The sequence below is a fragment of the Blennius ocellaris genome (assembly GCF_963422515.1).
Source record: "Blennius ocellaris genome assembly, chromosome: 3".
NCBI lineage: Eukaryota > Metazoa > Chordata > Actinopteri > Blenniiformes > Blenniidae > Blennius > Blennius ocellaris.
In genome coordinates this window covers 31964271-31982804 of record NC_137652.1, presented here as the reverse complement: position 1 = coordinate 31982804, position 18534 = coordinate 31964271, and the positions used below count along the sequence as shown (strand labels likewise).

General features: G+C 47.8%; 1 protein-coding gene across 7 annotated transcripts in view; it reads left to right on the top strand.

Annotated features, from left to right (window-relative positions):
• The window catches only part of pnpla6 (patatin-like phospholipase domain containing 6), a 54718-nt gene that overhangs the window by 3278 nt on the left and 32906 nt on the right, over nt 1–18534 (top strand). For 6 of the 7 annotated variants that reach the window (XM_080520304.1, XM_080520300.1, XM_080520302.1 and 3 more), the window contains exons 2-11: nt 8458–8546; nt 10428–10481; nt 10712–10799; nt 10883–10965; nt 11090–11181; nt 11306–11446; nt 11576–11735; nt 11897–11977; nt 12327–12455; nt 12556–12636. In XM_080520304.1, coding sequence (XP_080376430.1) covers nt 8499–8546; nt 10428–10481; nt 10712–10799; nt 10883–10965; nt 11090–11181; nt 11306–11446; nt 11576–11735; nt 11897–11977; nt 12327–12455; nt 12556–12636 — 957 coding nt within the window. In that variant the 5' untranslated portion in view covers nt 8458–8498. The remainder of the gene's footprint in view (nt 1–8457; nt 8547–10427; nt 10482–10711; nt 10800–10882; nt 10966–11089; nt 11182–11305; nt 11447–11575; nt 11736–11896; nt 11978–12326; nt 12456–12555; nt 12637–18534) is intronic. The other variant, XM_080520301.1, reaches the window with a different exon arrangement.

Sequence of the window (18534 nt, the reverse complement as noted above, 5' to 3'; positions counted from 1 at the left end):
ATTTTAAGTGAATTCTTCACATGAAAAAGCCCAGAGTTGAATTAACGCCCACGGTGTATATCTTTTGCCAAACGGCCTCAAATAAACATATAATAATATGTACAATATAATAATAATATGTATGATAAACACAGCTTTTTGCTGTGTTGGTCTGAAATAAATTTGATAGTGTTAAGATTGGAGCTCTCACACCCTACTACCATACTGCCACACCTCATTGATTGTATATGCATCTTTTGAAGAACATGTTAAATGTGAGTCATGTATTTTTATTATATCAACAAAACAAATCCTGTTCTTGTTCCTCTTCCTGCTCAGTCAACTTTGTTCTGAACCATAAAAAGTTATGAAACTTCGGGATTAGGAAGTCAAAATAATCAAAAATACGTTGTTTCACTTGAAGTGAAGTTGAATGTTTTTAAGTGTTGAATTCGAGTTAGTTTTTAATTAGTTTCGGTGACGATCTGAACGTTGACGGAAGCGAAGAATTCAAAATGGCGGATGACGTAATTCAACGGATGCCTGAGGAATTACAGTACACAACGTTATCCAATCAGAATGCATGTTTTCCAGGTACGGCGCAGCGTCACTGACCAGAAAGCGAAACACGAATCAGGAAGAAAATAGCGCCCGCAATCGGCGTCAAGCGTTTTCCCACGCTATCGTCTCGTTCACATGAGAATAACGTGATCACGCTCTCGGGGTGAGAAATGGCCGCGCCCTGCGGTGACGTGAGCCGTTGGCGATACCACGTGATTTTTGCAGGAAAAACATCAAAATATCACTAAAAAACCATGAGCCTGTTCGGGCAAGCTGGGTAGATGATTCATTTGCCCGAGCAAAGCTTTTACTAGCCCCAGACGGTCGGGCAAGTCTTAATCTCGAGCCCTGTGTGTGTGTGAGTGTGTGTATATATATACAGTGGGGAGAACAAGTATTTGATACACTGCTGATTTTTGAAGTTTTCCCACTTACAAAGCATGTAGAGGTGTAATTGGTATCAAAGGTCCTCTTCTACTGTGAGGGACACAATCTAAAACAAAAATGCAGAAAACCCCAGTGGATGATTTTTAAATAGTTAATTTCCATTGTATTCATGACAGAAGTATTTGATACATCAGACAAACAACTCAATATTTGGTACAGAACCCTTCGTTTGCAATTCCAGAGATCAGACGTAGTTCTTCACCAGCTTTGCACTGCAGCAGGGATTCTGGCCACTCCTCCATACAGATGTTCTCCAGAGCATTCAGGGTTCAGACCATTCCTCCATACAGATGTTCTCCAGAGCGTTCAGGGTTCTGGCCACTCCTCCATACAGATGTTCTCCAGAGCGTTCAGGGTTCAGGCCATTCCTCCGTACAGATGTTCTCCAGAGCGTTCAGGTTTCAGGCTGTCGCTGGGCAACATGGACTTTCAGCTCTCTCCAAAGAGTTTCTATTGGGTTCAGGTCTGGAGACTGGCTGGGCCACTCCAGGACCTTGAGATGCTTCCTACGGAGCCACTCCAGGACCTTGAGGTGCTTCCTACGGAGCCACTCCAGGACCTTGAGATGCTTCCTACGGAGCCACTCCAGGACCTTGAGATGCTTCCTACGGAGCCACTCCAGGACCTTGAGGTGCTTCCTACGGAGCCACTCCAGGACCTTGAGGTGCTTCCTACGGAGCCACTCCAGGACCTTGAGATGCTTCCTACGGAGCCACTCCAGGACCTTGAGGTGCTTCCTACGGAGCCACTCCAGGACCTTGAGGTGCTTCCTACGGAGCCACTCCAGGACCTTGAGATGCTTCCTACGGAGCCACTCCAGGACCTTGAGATGCTTCCTACGGAGCCACTCCAGGACCTTGAGATGAGACCCTGAGAAGACCATCTTCACTGCTCTTACTGAGGGAAGGAGGTTGTTGGCCCAGGTCTCACCATACATGGCATCATCATCCTCCCTCAATACAGTCAGCCGTCCCTTTGCAGAAAGCATCCCCATACAATGATGTTCCACCTCCATGTTCACAGTTGGGATGGTGTTGTTGGGGTTGTACTCATCCTTCTTTCTCCAAACACGGCGAGTGGAGTTTAGACCAAAAAGCTCCACTTTTGTCTCTTCACACCACATGACCTTCTCCCATTCCTCCTCTGGATCATCCACATGGTCATTGGCAAACTTCAGACGGGCCTTGACATGTTGTCTTGAGCAGGAGGACCTTGACATGTTGTCTTGAGCAGGAGGACCTTGACATGTTGTCTTGAGCAGGGGAACCTTGACATGTTGTCTTGAGCAGGAGGACCTTGACATGCTGTCTTGAGCAGGAGGGCCTTGACATGTTGTCTTGAGCAGGAGGACCTTGACATGTTGTCTTGAGCAGGAGGGCCTTGACATGCTGTCTTGAGCAGGGGGACCTTGACATGCTGTCTTGAGCAGGAGGACCTTGACATGTTGTCTTGAGCAGGGGGACCTTGACATGTTGTCTTGAGCAGGAGGACCTTGACATGTTGTCTTGAGCAGGGGAACCTTGACATGCTGTCTTGAGCAGGGGGACCTTGACATGTTGTCTTGAGCAGGGGGACCTTGACATGTTGTCTTGAGCAGGAGGACCTTGACATGCTGTCTTGAGCAGGAGGACCTTGACATGCTGTCTTGAGCAGGGGGACCTTGACATGTTGTCTTGAGCAGGGGGACCTTGACATGTTGTCTTCAGCAGGGGAACCTTGACATGCTGTCTTGAGCAGGAGGACCTTGACATGTTGTCTTCAGCAGGGGAACCTTGACATGCTGTCTTGAGCAGGGGAACCTTGACATGCTGTCTTGAGCAGGAGGACCTTGACATGTTGTCTTGAGCAGGAGGACCTTGACATGCTGTCTTGAGCAGGGGAACCTTGACATGCTGTCTTGAGCAGGGGGACCTTGACATGTTGTCTTGAGCAGGGGGACCTTGACATGCTGTCTTCAGCAGGGGGACCTTGACATGCTGTCTTCAGCAGGGGGACCTTGACATGCTGTCTTCAGCAGGGGGACCTTGACATGCTGTCTTGAGCAGGAAGACCTTGACATGCTGTCTTGAGCAGGGGGACCTTGACATGTTGTCTTGAGCAGGAGGACCTTGACATGTTGTCTTGAGCAGGAGGACCTTGACATGTTGTCTTGAGCAGGGGGACCTTGACATGTTGTCTTGAGCAGGGGGACCTTGACATGCTGTCTTGAGCAGGGGGACCTTGACATGTTGTCTTGAGCAGGGGGACCTTGACATGTTGTCTTCAGCAGGGGGACCTTGACATGTTGTCTTCAGCAGGGGAACCTTGACATGCTGTCTTGAGCAGGGGAACCTTGACATGTTGTCTTGAGCAGGAGGACCTTGACATGCTGTCTTGAGCAGGGGAACCTTGACATGCTGTCTTGAGCAGGGGAACCTTGACATGCTGTCTTGAGCAGGGGGACCTTGACATGCTGTCTTCAGCAGGGGGACCTTGACATGCTGTCTTCAGCAGGGGGACCTTGACATGCTGTCTTGAGCAGGAGGACCTTGACATGCTGTCTTGAGCAGGGGGACCTTGACATGTTGTCTTGAGCAGGAGGACCTTGACATGTTGTCTTGAGCAGGAGGACCTTGACATGTTGTCTTGAGCAGGGGGACCTTGACATGCTGTCTTGAGCAGGAGGACCTTGACATGTTGTCTTGAGCAGGAGGACCTTGACATGTTGTCTTGAGCAGGAGGACCTTGACATGTTGTCTTGAGCAGGAGGACCTTGACATGTTGTCTTGAGCAGGGGGACCTTGACATGCTGTCTTGAGCAGGAGGACCTTGACATGTTGTCTTGAGCAGGAGGACCTTGACATGTTGTCTTGAGCAGGAGGACCTTGACATGTTGTCTTGAGCAGGGGGACCTTGACATGTTGTCTTGAGCAGGGGAACCTTGACATGTTGTCTTCAGCAGGAGGACCTTGACATGTTGTCTTGAGCAGGGGGACCTTGACATGCTGTCTTGAGCAGGAGGACCTTGACATGCTGTCTTGAGCAGGGGGACCTTGACATGCTGTCTTGAGCAGGGGGACCTTGACATGCTGTCTTGAGCAGGAGGACCTTGACATGTTGTCTTGAGCAGGGGGACCTTGACATGCTGTCTTGAGCAGGGGGACCTTGACATGCTGTCTTGAGCAGGGGGACCTTGACATGCTGTCTTGAGCAGGAGGACCTTGACATGTTGTCTTGAGCAGGGGGACCTTGACATGTTGTCTTCAGCAGGGGAACCTTGACATGTTGTCTTCAGCAGGGGGACCTTGACATGCTGTCTTCAGCAGGGGGACCTTGACATGCTGTCTTCAGCAGGGGGACCTTGCGTGCAGTGCAGGATTATAATCCATGATGGCGGAGTGTTACTGATGGTTTTCTTTGAGACTGTGGTCCAGCTCTCTCCAGGTCATTGACCAGGTCCTGCCGTGTGGTTCTGGGATCATCCCTCACTGTCCTCATGATCATTGAAGCCCCACGAGGACAGATCTTGCATGGCGCTCCAGAGGGAGATCGACCGTTGTCTTGAACTTCTTCCATTTCCTGATAATTGCACCAACAGTTGTTGCCTTCCCACCAAGCTGCTTCTCTTGTCCTGGAGCACACTGCCTAAATTCTTACTGGTTGATAGGCCATCAAATACTTCTGTCATGAATACAATGGAAATTAACTATTTAAAAATCATCCACTGTGACTTTCTGCATTTTTGTTTTAGATTGTGTCCCTCACAGTAGAAGAGGACCTTTGATACCAATTACACCTCTACATGCTTTGTAAGTGGGAAAACTTCAAAAATCAGAGAGAGAGAGAGAGAGAGAGAGAGAGCTCTCATTTCCCACTTGAACGAAAAATGTTGGATTCTCCCTCCTTGACAAAATTGAACGTCATCGTCACCAAAGTGAAGTGTCATTGTCACCTTTTTTACCCTCAGCTGCACTCTGCGTGTTAAAGCTAATGATAATGGAATAACTGATTATTTATTGATTAATAATTCATCTTTAATCTCTACCAAAAATATTTTCATCAGGAAAATATAAAAAAAACTCGTGCCCAAACAACGGTCTGTTGTCTGAATTGTCTGAAAAAAACATTTTAAAGGAAATAAAAACTAAATGTTTATCTCCAACGTTCAGTGAAACGACCATCAATAGGCACCATATCAGTGACGGCCATGTTGAGAATATTTTCTATGAGTATGTATAGTAGCGCAAATCACAACAATTCAATTAACCCTCTTCAACAAAGCCCCATTTATAATGGACACAATCCAAGATTGTAACTAAATGTTTACAAGAAACAGGTTCCCCTGTTCTGTTCAGATCTTCCCTTGTGTTGAGCAAAAGCTCCATTATGTTTTTCACAACTTCCTGTGGTCCAGTTAAAAGTGAACGGTGGCCTGCAGCTGGACCCGGACCCTCAGCTTGGACACCTCTGCTATATTGGTATCAGCCATAATTTATGGTGCATTCCATCGACAAATCCACCACTAAATCGTCAGCATGCCCACTAAAGATTTTCCTGTTTCATTATTCTGGCCTTCACACTATGCGCCCGTCACAGAAGCCTGCTGTCCTGAGGTTGGTTTGTGACTCACAGGGTTACTTCATGTAACACGACACTGCATTCTCAGCTCTTCACTGATTGAATTTCACCAATACAGCAGTTCAGGCACCGATGAGACGGCTAAAGCAGGAAACACATCAGACCAAAGCTGCAGCTGAGACCAGTCTTCTTATGAAGCGGAGTGCTCTCCAGCCACATGTGGCTCTTTAGATCCCAGTGGCTCCCTGAAGCTTCCAAACCACGTAGATAATCATTTTCCATCAGATTGAAATTTTATCCGATAACACCCGATTCCAAAAGGTGAAATGGAAAAATCAGCTAAAATTCCTTAATGTGGCTAAAACCACTAAAAAGAAATACTAAAAAGGAAAATGAACCCAAATAGCTGAAAATACTAGAAACAGACAAAGCAAACAAATGTCTAAAGGAGTTGAAACTGAAAACAAATAAAATGACTAAAAACACTTAAATGGCCAAAAACCTTCACATAATATAGAGTTTTAGTACACTTAGCTAAAACTCTACGACTTTTTGAACTGTGTTCTCCTAACTTTAAAGGTTACACGTGTTTTACAGCTCCAGACTGGTGCTAAGGTGTAAAGAACAGCTCGTATGGCCACACGAGTGGCAGACTCCAGATGTGGACCATGCTGTGCAGATGTACATGTTATGTATGATTCACTTATCAAAGCTATCAATTAATGAAACACGGTTTGTTACATTTCCAATATCATCAGAATATTAAATAACACATTTGTTATCAAGCACTTATTTCATTTAACGCCTAAAGATATTACATAACTTCAAACATCCCGTCGTCTGCATTTGCACTGAGCTTTTATTATGTGAATCTCTTCAGTAAACATATTAATTCTTAATCAAATGTACAGCTATAGGCACCAACAAAGAACCAACAGATAGTTAGAAATGAACCAATTCAGCGACCGTCAATATCATCTTCAGATGAAGGACATCAGATAACAAAACAACAGGCTGGATTGTGTTACTATGGCTATTGTCTTGTCTTTTCTTGGCCATGAGACGCTTGCTTGTCCGTGGGTTTCCCCATGCTAGTGCAGGACCCTACTTGGTATGCTGTCAGCAAACTGTCTGTCCGTGTTGTTTTCCAGCTTGTTTTCCTCTCAGGTCCACTTTCCTGCCGGGACAATCAGAGTAGTTGCGGGTCGTCGGTGGACCTCGGTGAGCTGAGCTATACTGGAACTGTTTACTTTTCTGGAGGCGCTCAGTGACACTTGTTGTCTCTACTTTAGCTTCACACGCCTGTGTCATCTGAAATCAGTTGGTGTGGAAAATGTGTGTTGAGATTAGGGTTGCAAAGGAGCAGAATATGTCTGTAAACTTTGCGGAAACTTTCCATGGGAAGTTAGGCTGGGGAATTTTGGAAATGTTCAAAATTAAATAAGTAACTATAAATGAACTGAATTGTCACTGAGCTGACGACGCAGGTGGCCACCTACATAAAATGACTTTAGAACAGACGTACTTTCAACAATAAGTTAGAAAAGTCACTAAATGAGACCACAATCAATCACAGCTTGCTGTGTTGAGGCCTGCATGGCCGATGGATCACATTTTAACACAACAGACTACATTTTAACTCATAATTCATATTACCTACAAATAGATTGGTGGTAATTAATTTCAGGGCATCAGAGGAAGTAAATGGCCCGTAAAATAACTTAAATCTATTTTTTAAAAACGCATCATTAATAAGGATTCCTCCTACAGTTAAGCAAGCTGCTAACTAAGGTATAAGGTAAACTGCGTTGTAGTCACAGCTGTCCTGGGCTGCTGACAGTAGTTGTCCTATTATTCATAATCATCCATCGTAGCCACAGCTGTCTTGTTTTATTCCCATTAATTCCCATGGAACATTTCCAACTTTGAAAATTCCCGGAATTTTGCAACCCTAGTTGAGATAGTGTGTGGACAGCATGGATGAACTCTAGTGCCTCTTCTTTGATTTCACAACAGAAAACTATACATAAGCTATTGATGAGGATGTAAGAATGAGTTCAGCACAATAACTTCTTTCTGAGAAGAGGTTTGAACGCCCTCTGATATTATTTTCTTTTCTCGTTTTGGACATATCACCACTTTAGTGGGACAGTGAGAGGATCATCCTGTTTCGGGATGATAAGGCGGGACAGGAGGGATTAAAAGAGTGAAAGGATTTCTAGACAACCTGCTGTGTTTGTGAGGCAAAACCCTGATCCGGTATCCACAACAGTGTGCAATATGAACTATTTGGTCCCTTTTTGTCTGTAGTGTACATTCAAAGATATTTTTAAGAAGAAATGAAATATAGTTATTTCAACCCGACCATTAATATGACAGAATAAACTCAGTTCTAAAGCAAGAATGTGTATTAACAGTTTCTTCCTCTCTTATCTCCATCTGGTTTATCTTTGCTCTGACTTGAAACTGTTTGTGTGCATGTGTGTCTACAGTAACAACACCTTGTTTTTTCAGCCAAAAAACAGCAGCCACGTTATTTTATTTTGCGTGAAAAAGCTCCTCAATTTCATGGCCAGACAAGTTGTTTGTTCTGTAGCAGCCACAAGTCCAGACGTGTGAACTGAGGCTCAGTTCCAATATGGATGGCACTTTAATCACTGCGGCAGCTCTGAAATCAAAAGCGATACTTAAAATATTTTCATGTTTGTGCTTGAGTGTACATGTATGCTTTTTTCTTTTGACTGGTGATTTTTTCACAGGTGTTATGAACAGTAATCTGAACATACAGAGACATATTTAGTCATGGCAAACTTGCATTTAACTGACGCAACTACAATAAACTCAGCCATGACTGTTTTTTATGTTACATTTGTGCATCAGAACAGCTTCAAGCTGAGAGTTGTGTGTTTTCAGTGGCCGTTGATGGACCATCCCTATGAAGAAACGTCATTACAATGGGACAGAGTACCTCAGAAGAAGAGGTCCCAGGAGACATTCCAGAGGTTGGATTATTTCCTCTATTTTCATTGGTATCTGTCAGAAACATTTTCCATGAAGGGGAGAAAAGCCTCCGTGTTGAAAAGTCAGCTAATAACTGTGAAGTTTCTTTACATTTAAACCGTGGGATTGTTCTCTTTCCAGAATTCAAACCGCAAACAATTGGATTCACTTAAACACTAATTGTAGTGTAGTCTGAGGTCAGCACAGACCCATCTGAAGAGAGAAAACATGGCATGTTCTGAAGCACAAGTTCCTTCCATCAGCTGCCTCGAGCTACCGTTTGGCAAGAATACCACCACTGTAATGCCAGCAGAGTATTTGACTAAACACAAAGCATTCTTATGAAGGTTCTAAAAGCTTCTTCACACAACAGAAAAAGGATCCAATGTAAAGCTTGTTATTCAGTTTTGGTCTGTTTGAAATGCCAATTGTTTTCTTTCCCACATTGCTGTGGCATCAGAAAACCTCATAATCACAGTGGAAAGAAACACACACCTGGAATTGCTAAACTAAAGGTTTAGTCAATAATTTCAAATGAGCAAATCCAGTCTTGTGTTTATGCAAATAAATCCTTGTTTAGCAAACAGGAAGTAAATTTAAAGTTGAATTTGAAAACAGGGCAGGATGAGTTATCGAGCCTCCATCTCACCTTATCTCTTTGAGCAAGATACTGAACCTTTAATAGCTTCCAGGGAGGCTCCACTCTTTTTGAGTGAGTGGTTGAATGTGACGAGAGTGGAAAACCATTTGGAACAGGTTAAAAATGCACTACATAAATGCATAGCTGTATAAGTCCTTTAACCTTTGTTTGTTCACGTCCTGATAGTTTACAAATGTCTTTTAGGATGCATGTTTTATTGACATTTAAACGACACAAAGGGCAGCCAAACACAAATCACACTCGCACATTAAATGACAAATCCTCTTATACAAGTCCACATTTTCAACATTCGTCACGTGAACATTGCTTGCAATTTAGTAATGAAGCAATAACAATATTACCTGTACTGAACATTCAGTCACAAGTCAAAATAATCTCAGGTTAATATGTAAACACAGTTCTTTTCCCCCTGTTCATTATGGGCATCACTATGTTAAGACGTGCATGTAGTCTGGTACTTTAGTTGCTTCCCTGGAGTATGAAGGTGAAGTATATTTGTTTGAGCTGCTATCCATTCACTATCTGACAGTACCATTTCTCTTGTCAAGCTTTGGCCTTTTATTGCCAAATAACCCTGAGCTCCTCACACGCTAATCAATAACTACTGATAACAGGCATGTGTTCTGATTGGCTGTTAGCCAGAGCACTAAAACCTCATTACTCCTGCTCTTACAAAACAGAATCCCATGGTTTGCCAGACACGAACACACCCAACGCCACTCACGGTAAAACAAACAAGTTAGTCTTGGCATATGAGTTCTTGCACTCACTGAACCGACGTTCTTGTTGTGATGAGAAGAGATGTGACCAGTGTGATGCAACCAATATTCCATGCTAAAGGATTTCCCGCTCAAGCCCCCCCAAAAAATTCAAAATAAGTTCTACTGGAGTTTTTGTGTTCACTTTCACATCTGGAGTTCCACGGCTATAAAATACGTGTTCGAGCTGGAAAACTTTGTGTGGTGATCTGCTTTCAATACACTCAACATGAAGGTAGAGAGTGAAGTGTGAAGAAGACTGGAGAAGATGTTTGGCTGCCCAGGCACCGGTAGTCAGAACTCAGAGCCTCCAGGACAAATTCCTCATTCCCACATTCCATCATACTCCATTGAGATTGAAGCATTTGGGCACAGCGGCGATGTTTCAGTCTGAGACTGTGGAAGCCATGAACATTTTTCATTGAGATTAGTAATGTGTGTCTGCGTTTCTTTTGTTTCTTCAGGAAGGCTTTAATAACATCAAGACGTTTGTGGAGGAAGAACTGCAAACGAGCATGGTGAGTGTGGCGTTTCATTCGGAGGTTGTTGCCTTCGTTCAGCTGCTGTTTATTCACTGTCGCAGCTACAACAGTAAGGAAGAGTTGAAGTCAATATTGACCACAAAGTGGAATAAAGCTCAAGTATGAGTAGTTTTAGTACATTAAAACACTCGAATAAAGTGCTTGCATTTCTGTAATTTCACCAAAATGACATACTTTCTTTTTGTCTTTGGTTCCTTCCTCTACAGATGGTGGGGATGGTTATTGGTGCAGGAATTGCCATATTCCTCATTGCCATCCTCATCTTCTTCATCTTGCGAAGGATTCAGCTCCGAAGTAAGTAACTGCTGCTGACGTGCATTAAAATCATGAAATATTGCTTCTATGCACGTCTGTTTTTATGTGTCTTTAATACTCAGACCTTGAGGCTCAGGAGGCGCCCAAATACCGCTTCCGCAAAAGGGACAAAGTCATGTTCTACGGGCGAAAGATCATGCGTAAAGTGAGTACTTAATGGATAGAAATAGGATTAATTCTCAAAGCCTATATGCAAATGGCAGCTTGTAATGCGAATAAGACAAAGCTCAGACAAACCATGAGTAAATGACAACACTTGTTCCCAACAGGTCTCCCAATCTACCTCGTCCCTTGTGGGAACTTCCTCCTCGTCTCGGCCACGCCTAAAGAAGAAGCAGAAGATGCTTAATATTGCCAAAAAGTACATCAGAGTGCTTATTGAATGCAACCAAGTGACATTTTCCCACTCTACTGACATCTTTGTATAAAGTAAAAAAAAAAAAAAAAAAGTCTTCCTGTCCTCTCCACATCTGTTGTTTCTGTAGGATCCTGCGCTTCAAAAAAGAGGTTCCCATTCTTCAGGCCAAGGAGCCCCCGCCATCAGTGCTGGAGGCAGACCTCACCGAATTCGATGTGGCCAACTCCCACCTCCCCTCCGAGGTGCTCTACATGCTTAAAAATGTCCGGTAGGTTTGCTCTCTATGTGATTGTGCTGTCAGAAATAGGGTCAGTTAATTTTTCACAAAACTAAACCCTGCCAGACTGCATCAAATGAGCCCACTGACCTGACATCTTTTTCTTGTCCGTCACGGCAGTGTGCTGGGTCACTTTGAGAAGCCCCTCTTCCTGGAGCTCTGCAAACATATGGTGTTTGTCCAATTCCAGCAAGGAGAGCATGTGTTCAGGCCGGGCCAGCCTGACAGCAGCATCTATGTGGTTCAGGATGGAAAACTGGAATTGTGCCTTACTGGAACAGTACGTTAGCTTGTGTTTCCTTCAGTGCTCCTTTGATCAAACGTTTTGGGTGTGAATATGGTGTAAGTTGCTCGTATTTGTGCAAGCTTTTTATGTGCCCACGGCGCAGTGTGTGACCATTTGAGTTTTTTTGATGACGCGTTGCTTCATGTATTTTGCAGGATGGCAAAGAAAGCGTGGTGAAGGAGGTTTACCCAGGAGATAGTGTGCACAGCCTCCTCAGCATTCTGGATGTCATCACAGTAGGTCACACCCACTTGTTGCCACACTGAAAGCGTCGCACTTCAAATTGTGTTGTGCCTGCTCACATGTACAATTTACACATCGTGTTGAATCAAATCCATTGGGAAGTCATTGTTTTGGACTCCACCTACTTCCTCCAAGAAGTCTTTACTCCGAACACACAGGACTCACACATTGATCTCTGGCTATAACTGGATAGAACATTTCTTAAGCATTTCATAGATAAGCAGGGCAACAATGACTTTTTCTCGCACCATATTTGCACAAGTCTGTGTGACTATGAATTGTGATCTTTGGAAAACAGTAATTCAGAAAATGTGACTTATCCTCTGGTATTTTTGTGTGCAGGGCCACCAGAAGCCTTACAGAACAGTGTCGGCACGGGCAGCGGAGGTTTCTACTGTTCTCCGTTTACCTGTAGAGGCCTTCCTCGCTATATTTGAGAAGTACCCTGAGAGCCTAGTGCGAGTTGTACAGGTGGGTGACGAATTAATCTTGGTTCTCCTGTAAATTACATTTGCCTCATCTCTTACAATGTGATGGATGAAATAAGTTATTTTCTGTTTCGTCCGCTCAGATTATCATGGTTCGTCTCCAAAGAGTAACAGTCCTTGCCCTGCATAACTACCTGGGGCTGACCAATGAGCTCTTCAGTCATGTGAGTGATCACACACAGTAGTCCCATGCAGATCTCTGCTATTTATGGGGGTTTTCTGCATTACCAGCTTAATAGCACACATTTGGATTACAGATGCATTCATACGTGGACATGTGCGAATGTATACTCGCTGTGTTATTGACTATTTCAAAACTGTGAAACTACTTGCTTATAGGCCTGTCACGATAACACATTTTGCTGGATGATAAATTGTCCGAGAATTGATTGCAATAAATGATAATATTGACTTTTCGACACCATTTTTCCACTAATATAATAATAATCGTATAATAATGCAAGTGCACCCTTTTAAAGATAAATAAACTTATATTTCTTAAGAATGATTCAAATTGGAATTGTATTATGAAAAAAGACATGGTAAATAGCCAAAATAAACAATACATAAAATGGACTGTCAGTCTCTGTTAACAAAAAATGCACTTAATACAATAAAAACCACACACAACTGAAACAATAAATGAAGTATAAAGTCTGTGTAAAAAAAATTGCACTTCAATATATATTAAACATGAGGCTCAGACATTAAGATATTTAACAGGCAAAACTGCCAATCCAGTTCAGACCTTTGTAAACAAACTGTGCACTTGAATAAAAACTGTTACGGCTGAGAGCCGGTGCGTGGGGCTTGAACCCAGAAGCAGAGCAGGTGCAATTTGTAGTGGTTTTATTGTGAACCAGGACCGGGGAGAAGAGGAAGTGGAGACTCCAGGATGCAGAGTACGCAGGCGGAAGGACGACAGCAGGGAGGTTCTGCACAGCAAGGAGGCTGGGCGAGGACGCTTGTGGAGGAAGCCGTGGAATGCCTTCACACATGTTACTCCGACAAGGGACACAATCTTCTGGCACCGGACCCGCCTCCCTGCAGGGCTTAAGAAGTGGGAGTAATCAATCAGTTGATTACCTGCAGGAGCGTCAAAGAAGGCGGATCCGGTGCTGGAGCGAGGTGTGGATCCTCACAGTACCCCCCCCCCTCAACGGTCGCCACCTGGCAGCCTACCCGGCTTGTCCGGGTGCTCGGTGTAGAAGTCAGCGATGAGCGTCTCGTCCAGGATGAGCCGACGGGAAAGCCAGGACCGCTCCTCCGGACCATACCCCTCCCAGTCCACCAGATACTGGAAACCCCTACCCCGGGGCCGCACATCCAGGATCTTGGACACGGTGAAGGCCGGATGGTCGTCGATGATCCTCAGGGGTGGAGGGGGGTCAGCAGGAGGACACAGGGGGATGGAGGAGACTGGTTTGAGGAGAGACACATGAAACGTAGGGTGCACCTTGAGGGAGTCCGGAAGCCGGAGGCGGACAGCCGTGGGGTTGATCACCTTGGCGACCGGGAATGGACCAATGTATCGGGGAGCCAGCTTCGGCGACTCGACCTGGAGGGGAAGGTCTCGGGAGGACAACCATACCAGTTGCCCAGGTTTATAGTCTGGAGCAGGAGTGCGGTGACGGTCTGCGAGCCGTTTGTTGGACTCCACGGATCTGGAGAGCGCTGCCCTGGCCGCCCTCCATACCTCCCGGACCCGGCGTAGGTGGTCCTTGACCGCGGGGACAGCCACGTCGAGCTCCTGATCTGGGAACAGGGGCGGTTGAAAACCGTGACACACCTTGAATGGCGACATCCCAGTGGCTGAGCAGGTGAGGGAGTTGTGGGCGTATTCAATCCATGGAAGGTGGGAGCTCCAGGATGAAGGGAACTGCGCAGCCATGCACCGGAGAGCCGCCTCAAGGTTCTGGTTGGCCCGCTCCGTCTGGCCGTTGGTCTGTGGCTGATAACCAGAGGAGAGACTGGCCGTGGCCCCCAGGGCCGAGCAGAACACTTGCCACACCCGGGAGGCAAATTGAGGTCCCCGGTCGGACACAACATCCATGGGAATCCCATGGAGCCTGAACACATGGAGAACCAGGAGGTCAGCCGTCTCCTTGGCCGTTGGCAACTTCTGGAGAGGGACATAGTGGACGGACTTTGAAAAACGGTCCACTATGGTCAGGATACAGGTGTTCCCATCAGAGGGGGGGAGCCCAGTGACGAAGTCCACGGCGATGTGGGACCAGGGCCGGCTGGGAATTGGCAGCGGACGTAGGAGACCTGACGGAGGTTGATGGGAGGACTTACTGCGGGCACAGGTGGAACATGCCGCAATGAACTCTCGGACCTCCCGGGCCATGCCAGGCCACCAGAAACGTTGCTGCAGGAAGGAGAGGGTGCGGCCGGCTCCAGGGTGGCAGGCGAGTTTGGAGCTGTGACCCCACTGAAGAACCTGCGAGCGCACGGAATCCGGAACGTAGATGCGGTCCGGCGGACCGGTGCCAGGATCCGGGTCAGCCCCCTGAGCCTCCCGGACAGTCGCCTCGATGTCCCAGGCGGCTGCACCCAGGATGCAGGATGGCGGGATGATGAGGTCTGGTGACTCAGAGGAGGAAGAGGAGGAGTGGAGCCGAGACAGGGCATCGGGTTTGATGTTGCGGGACCCAGGTCGGAAGGACAGAGTGTAATTGAACCTACTGAGGAAGAGGGACCAGCGCGCCTGACGGGAGTTGAGCCTGCGGGCCGAGCGAAGATACTCCAGGTTTTTGTGGTCCGTCCAGATGATGAAGGGGACAGTCGCACCCTCCAACCAGTGTCTCCACTCTTGCAGAGCCCACACCACCGCCAGCAGCTCCCGGTTCCCCACGTCGTAGTTTCTCTCGGCCTGAGAGAGCCTGCGGGAGAAGTAAGCACAGGGGTGGAGCTTGTGGGAAACAGAATGCCGTTGGGAGAGCACCGCTCCAACCCCGGTGTCGGAGGCATCCACTTCTACCACGAATTGTCGAGAGGGGTCAGGATGGAGAAGAACCGGGCCGCTGGTGAAGAGGGTCTTCAGCCGGGCGAACGCTGCAGCAGCATCCGCGGACCACCGGAACGGAACCTTGGTGGAGGTCAGATGAGTTAGGGGAAGGGCCACCCTACTGTAGTTCCTGATGAACCTGCGGTAGAAGTTGGCGAACCCCAGGAATCTCAACAGCTCCTTCCGGGTGGTGAGGACTGGCCATTCTGCGACTGCTTGAACCTTGGCTGGGTCTGGTTGCAGTTGCCCCTGGGCAATAATGAAGCCAAGGTACTGCACAGAGGTGGCGTGGAACTCGCATTTCTCAGGTTGTACAAATAGCCGGTTCTCCAGGAGGCGTTGGAGAACCAGGCGGACATGTTCCCGGTGCTCTTCCAGTGAGCGTGAGAAAACTAGGATGTCATCCAGGTACACGAAAACAAACTTATTTAACATGTCCCGGAGGACATCATTCATGAATGTCTGGAAGACTGCCGGTGCATTAGTGAGTCCGAACGGCATCACTCGATATTCGAAGTGGCCCAGTGGGGTGTTGAATGCCGTCTTCCATTCGTCTCCTTTCCGGATCCGGACGAGATGGTAGGCGTTCCGGAGGTCCAGCTTGGTAAATAACTGGGCCTCGCAGAGGGGTTCAAAGGAGGGATCGATGAGGGGAAGAGGTGACCTGTTCTTCACTGTTATGGCGTTCAACCCCTTGTAGTCGATGCAGGGGCGGACAGTGGCGTCTTTCTTTTTGACGAAGAAGAATCCGGCTGCCACGGGGGATGAGGAAGGGCGAATAAGGCCAGCAGCTAATGACTCCTGGATGTACGTCTCCATCGCCTCCTTCTCGGGACGGGAGATGTTGTACAGGCGCGCTGCTGGCAGCGGAGCCCCGGGAAGCAGGTCGATGGAGCAGTCATAGGGCCGGTGAGGAGGGAGAGTCCGAGCGAGGTCTTTGCTGAAGACTGGTGCCAGCCCATGATACTCCATGGGAACTGCCGCCAGATCAGGAGGAGCCGGAGCTGGAGAAGGAGAACCGGGGCTGGACTCGGTGGACCGGAGGCACTGGGAGTGACACTGGAGGCTCCACCCGATGATCGATGAGCTCCTCCAGTTGAGGTGGGGGTTGTGTTGTTGCAGCCACGGGTAACCCAGGACGAGGGGCGTGACTGGAGAAGGGATGACCAGCAGTTGGAGAGTCTCTCTGTGGTTCCCAGAAACGACCAGCGTGAGAGCTGTCGTGCGGTGAGTAACCCGGGCAATCAGCCGACCATCCAGGGCGTTGACACTCTGGGGAGACGGCAGGAGGTCCAGCGGAAGTCCAAGCTGCGCTGCCACCCCTGCGTCCACGAAGTTGTCGTCGGCTCCGGAGTCCAACAGAGCTGGAAGGTTTGCAGAGTGCTGATCCCAGTGGAGGCTGGCGGGCACCTTCATCCGGGCAGAGGGGCTCAGGATATTGGAAATATGGCTCGTCGGAGGGTTCCCAGTCACTGATGAGCCACACCTTTTTGGTCGAACCGGGCAGGAGTCCCGAAGGTGTCCGGCTTCACCACAGTAGAAGCACAGCTGGTTCTGGATGGGCCGGTGAAGTTCTCGGGGGTGCAGCCGGGTCTGGCCCAGCTGCATCGGCTCATTTACCGATTCCACATCTGCGGACTCGTTGGATGCCCTGTGAGCCGGCGGGAATGTCGAGGATCTTGGAGTCGGCTGGGAGGAGAAAGGTCCTGCGGGGAAGGATCGGCGAGCACCATGCTCCCGCTGCCTCTCCCTCAGCCGGTTGTCTAGACGGATGGAGAGCGCAATGAGTTCGTCGAGGGAGGCGGGTTCGTCCCGGGTCGCCAGCTGGTCCTTGAGCGCCCCCGAGAGGCCTTGAGCGTAGATCCCCTGGAGAGCCTCGTCGTGCCACCCACACTCCTGTGCCAGGATCCGAAACTCGATTGAATAGTCTGCTGCTGACCTGGGGCCTCATTTATAAAACTGTGCGTAGGATTGACGTCAAAATTGGCGTACGCACGAAACACAGAAAGTGCGTACGCACAAAAATATCCTGATTTATAAAACAGTGCGCACGCACGTCCTACGCCGATTTCCCTTTATAAATCACAATCCACTCTAAATGTGGCGCACCTGTGTGCGGGTCAGACCACGCCCATATTTGACCATGAATATTCAGAGAAACGCCTCTCATGAATATTGATTCATGACTGACAGCATGCCGAAAGCAGAAAGAAAAGCCAAGAAACGCAATTTGACCCAGTGTGAGGTGGAAGTTCTGGTCGGGGAGGTGGAGAAGAGGAAGGCGATATTATTTGGTGGACACAGTGTTGGGGTCACCAATGCCAAAAAAGCTCTAGAGTGGCAGCATGTGGCGGATGGTGTCAATGCTGTGGCCTCAGAAGGTCGGAGTGTGGCTGAGGTGAAAAAAAGTGGTCAGACATCAAAGTAGACGCAAAAAAGCGTCTGTGCCCCGGGCGGGGGACGGGCCCTCCGGAGCTCACCCCACTGGAGGACAAACTGGCGGGGGTCATCGGGGAATCCCTCCTGAGTGGAGTGGTGACGGAGGTGGAGGGGGACACCCAGGCCCGCCCTCCCTACACGCAGAACACGCGCTGTGCGTAGGGCCCGCGATCCATGGGGGCCCCATTTTGCGCAAGTGAACTGAATTTCCTCGGATCAATAAAGTATCATCATTCTCTGCAAATGCGCAAAGGATGCGCTGCATTTTGCCGAGAGGCGCGTAGAACACCGCCACCAAAGGTCATCCTGAGGCAGGAGAGAGAGAGAGAGAGAGAGAGAGAGAGAGAGAGAGAGGAGAGAGAGAGAGAGAGAGAGAGAGAGAGAGAGAGAGAGAGAGAGAGAGAGAGAGAGAGAGAGAGAGAGAGAGAGAGAGAGAGAGAGAGAGAGAGAGAGAGAGAGAGAGAGAGAGAGAGAGAGAGAGAGAGAGAGAGAGAGAGAGAGAGAGAGAGAGAGAGAGAGAGAGAGAGAGAGAGAGAGAGAGAGAGAGAGAGAGAGAGGAGGAGAGAGAGAGAGAGAGAGAGAGAGAGAGAGAGAGAGAGAGAGAGAGAGAGAG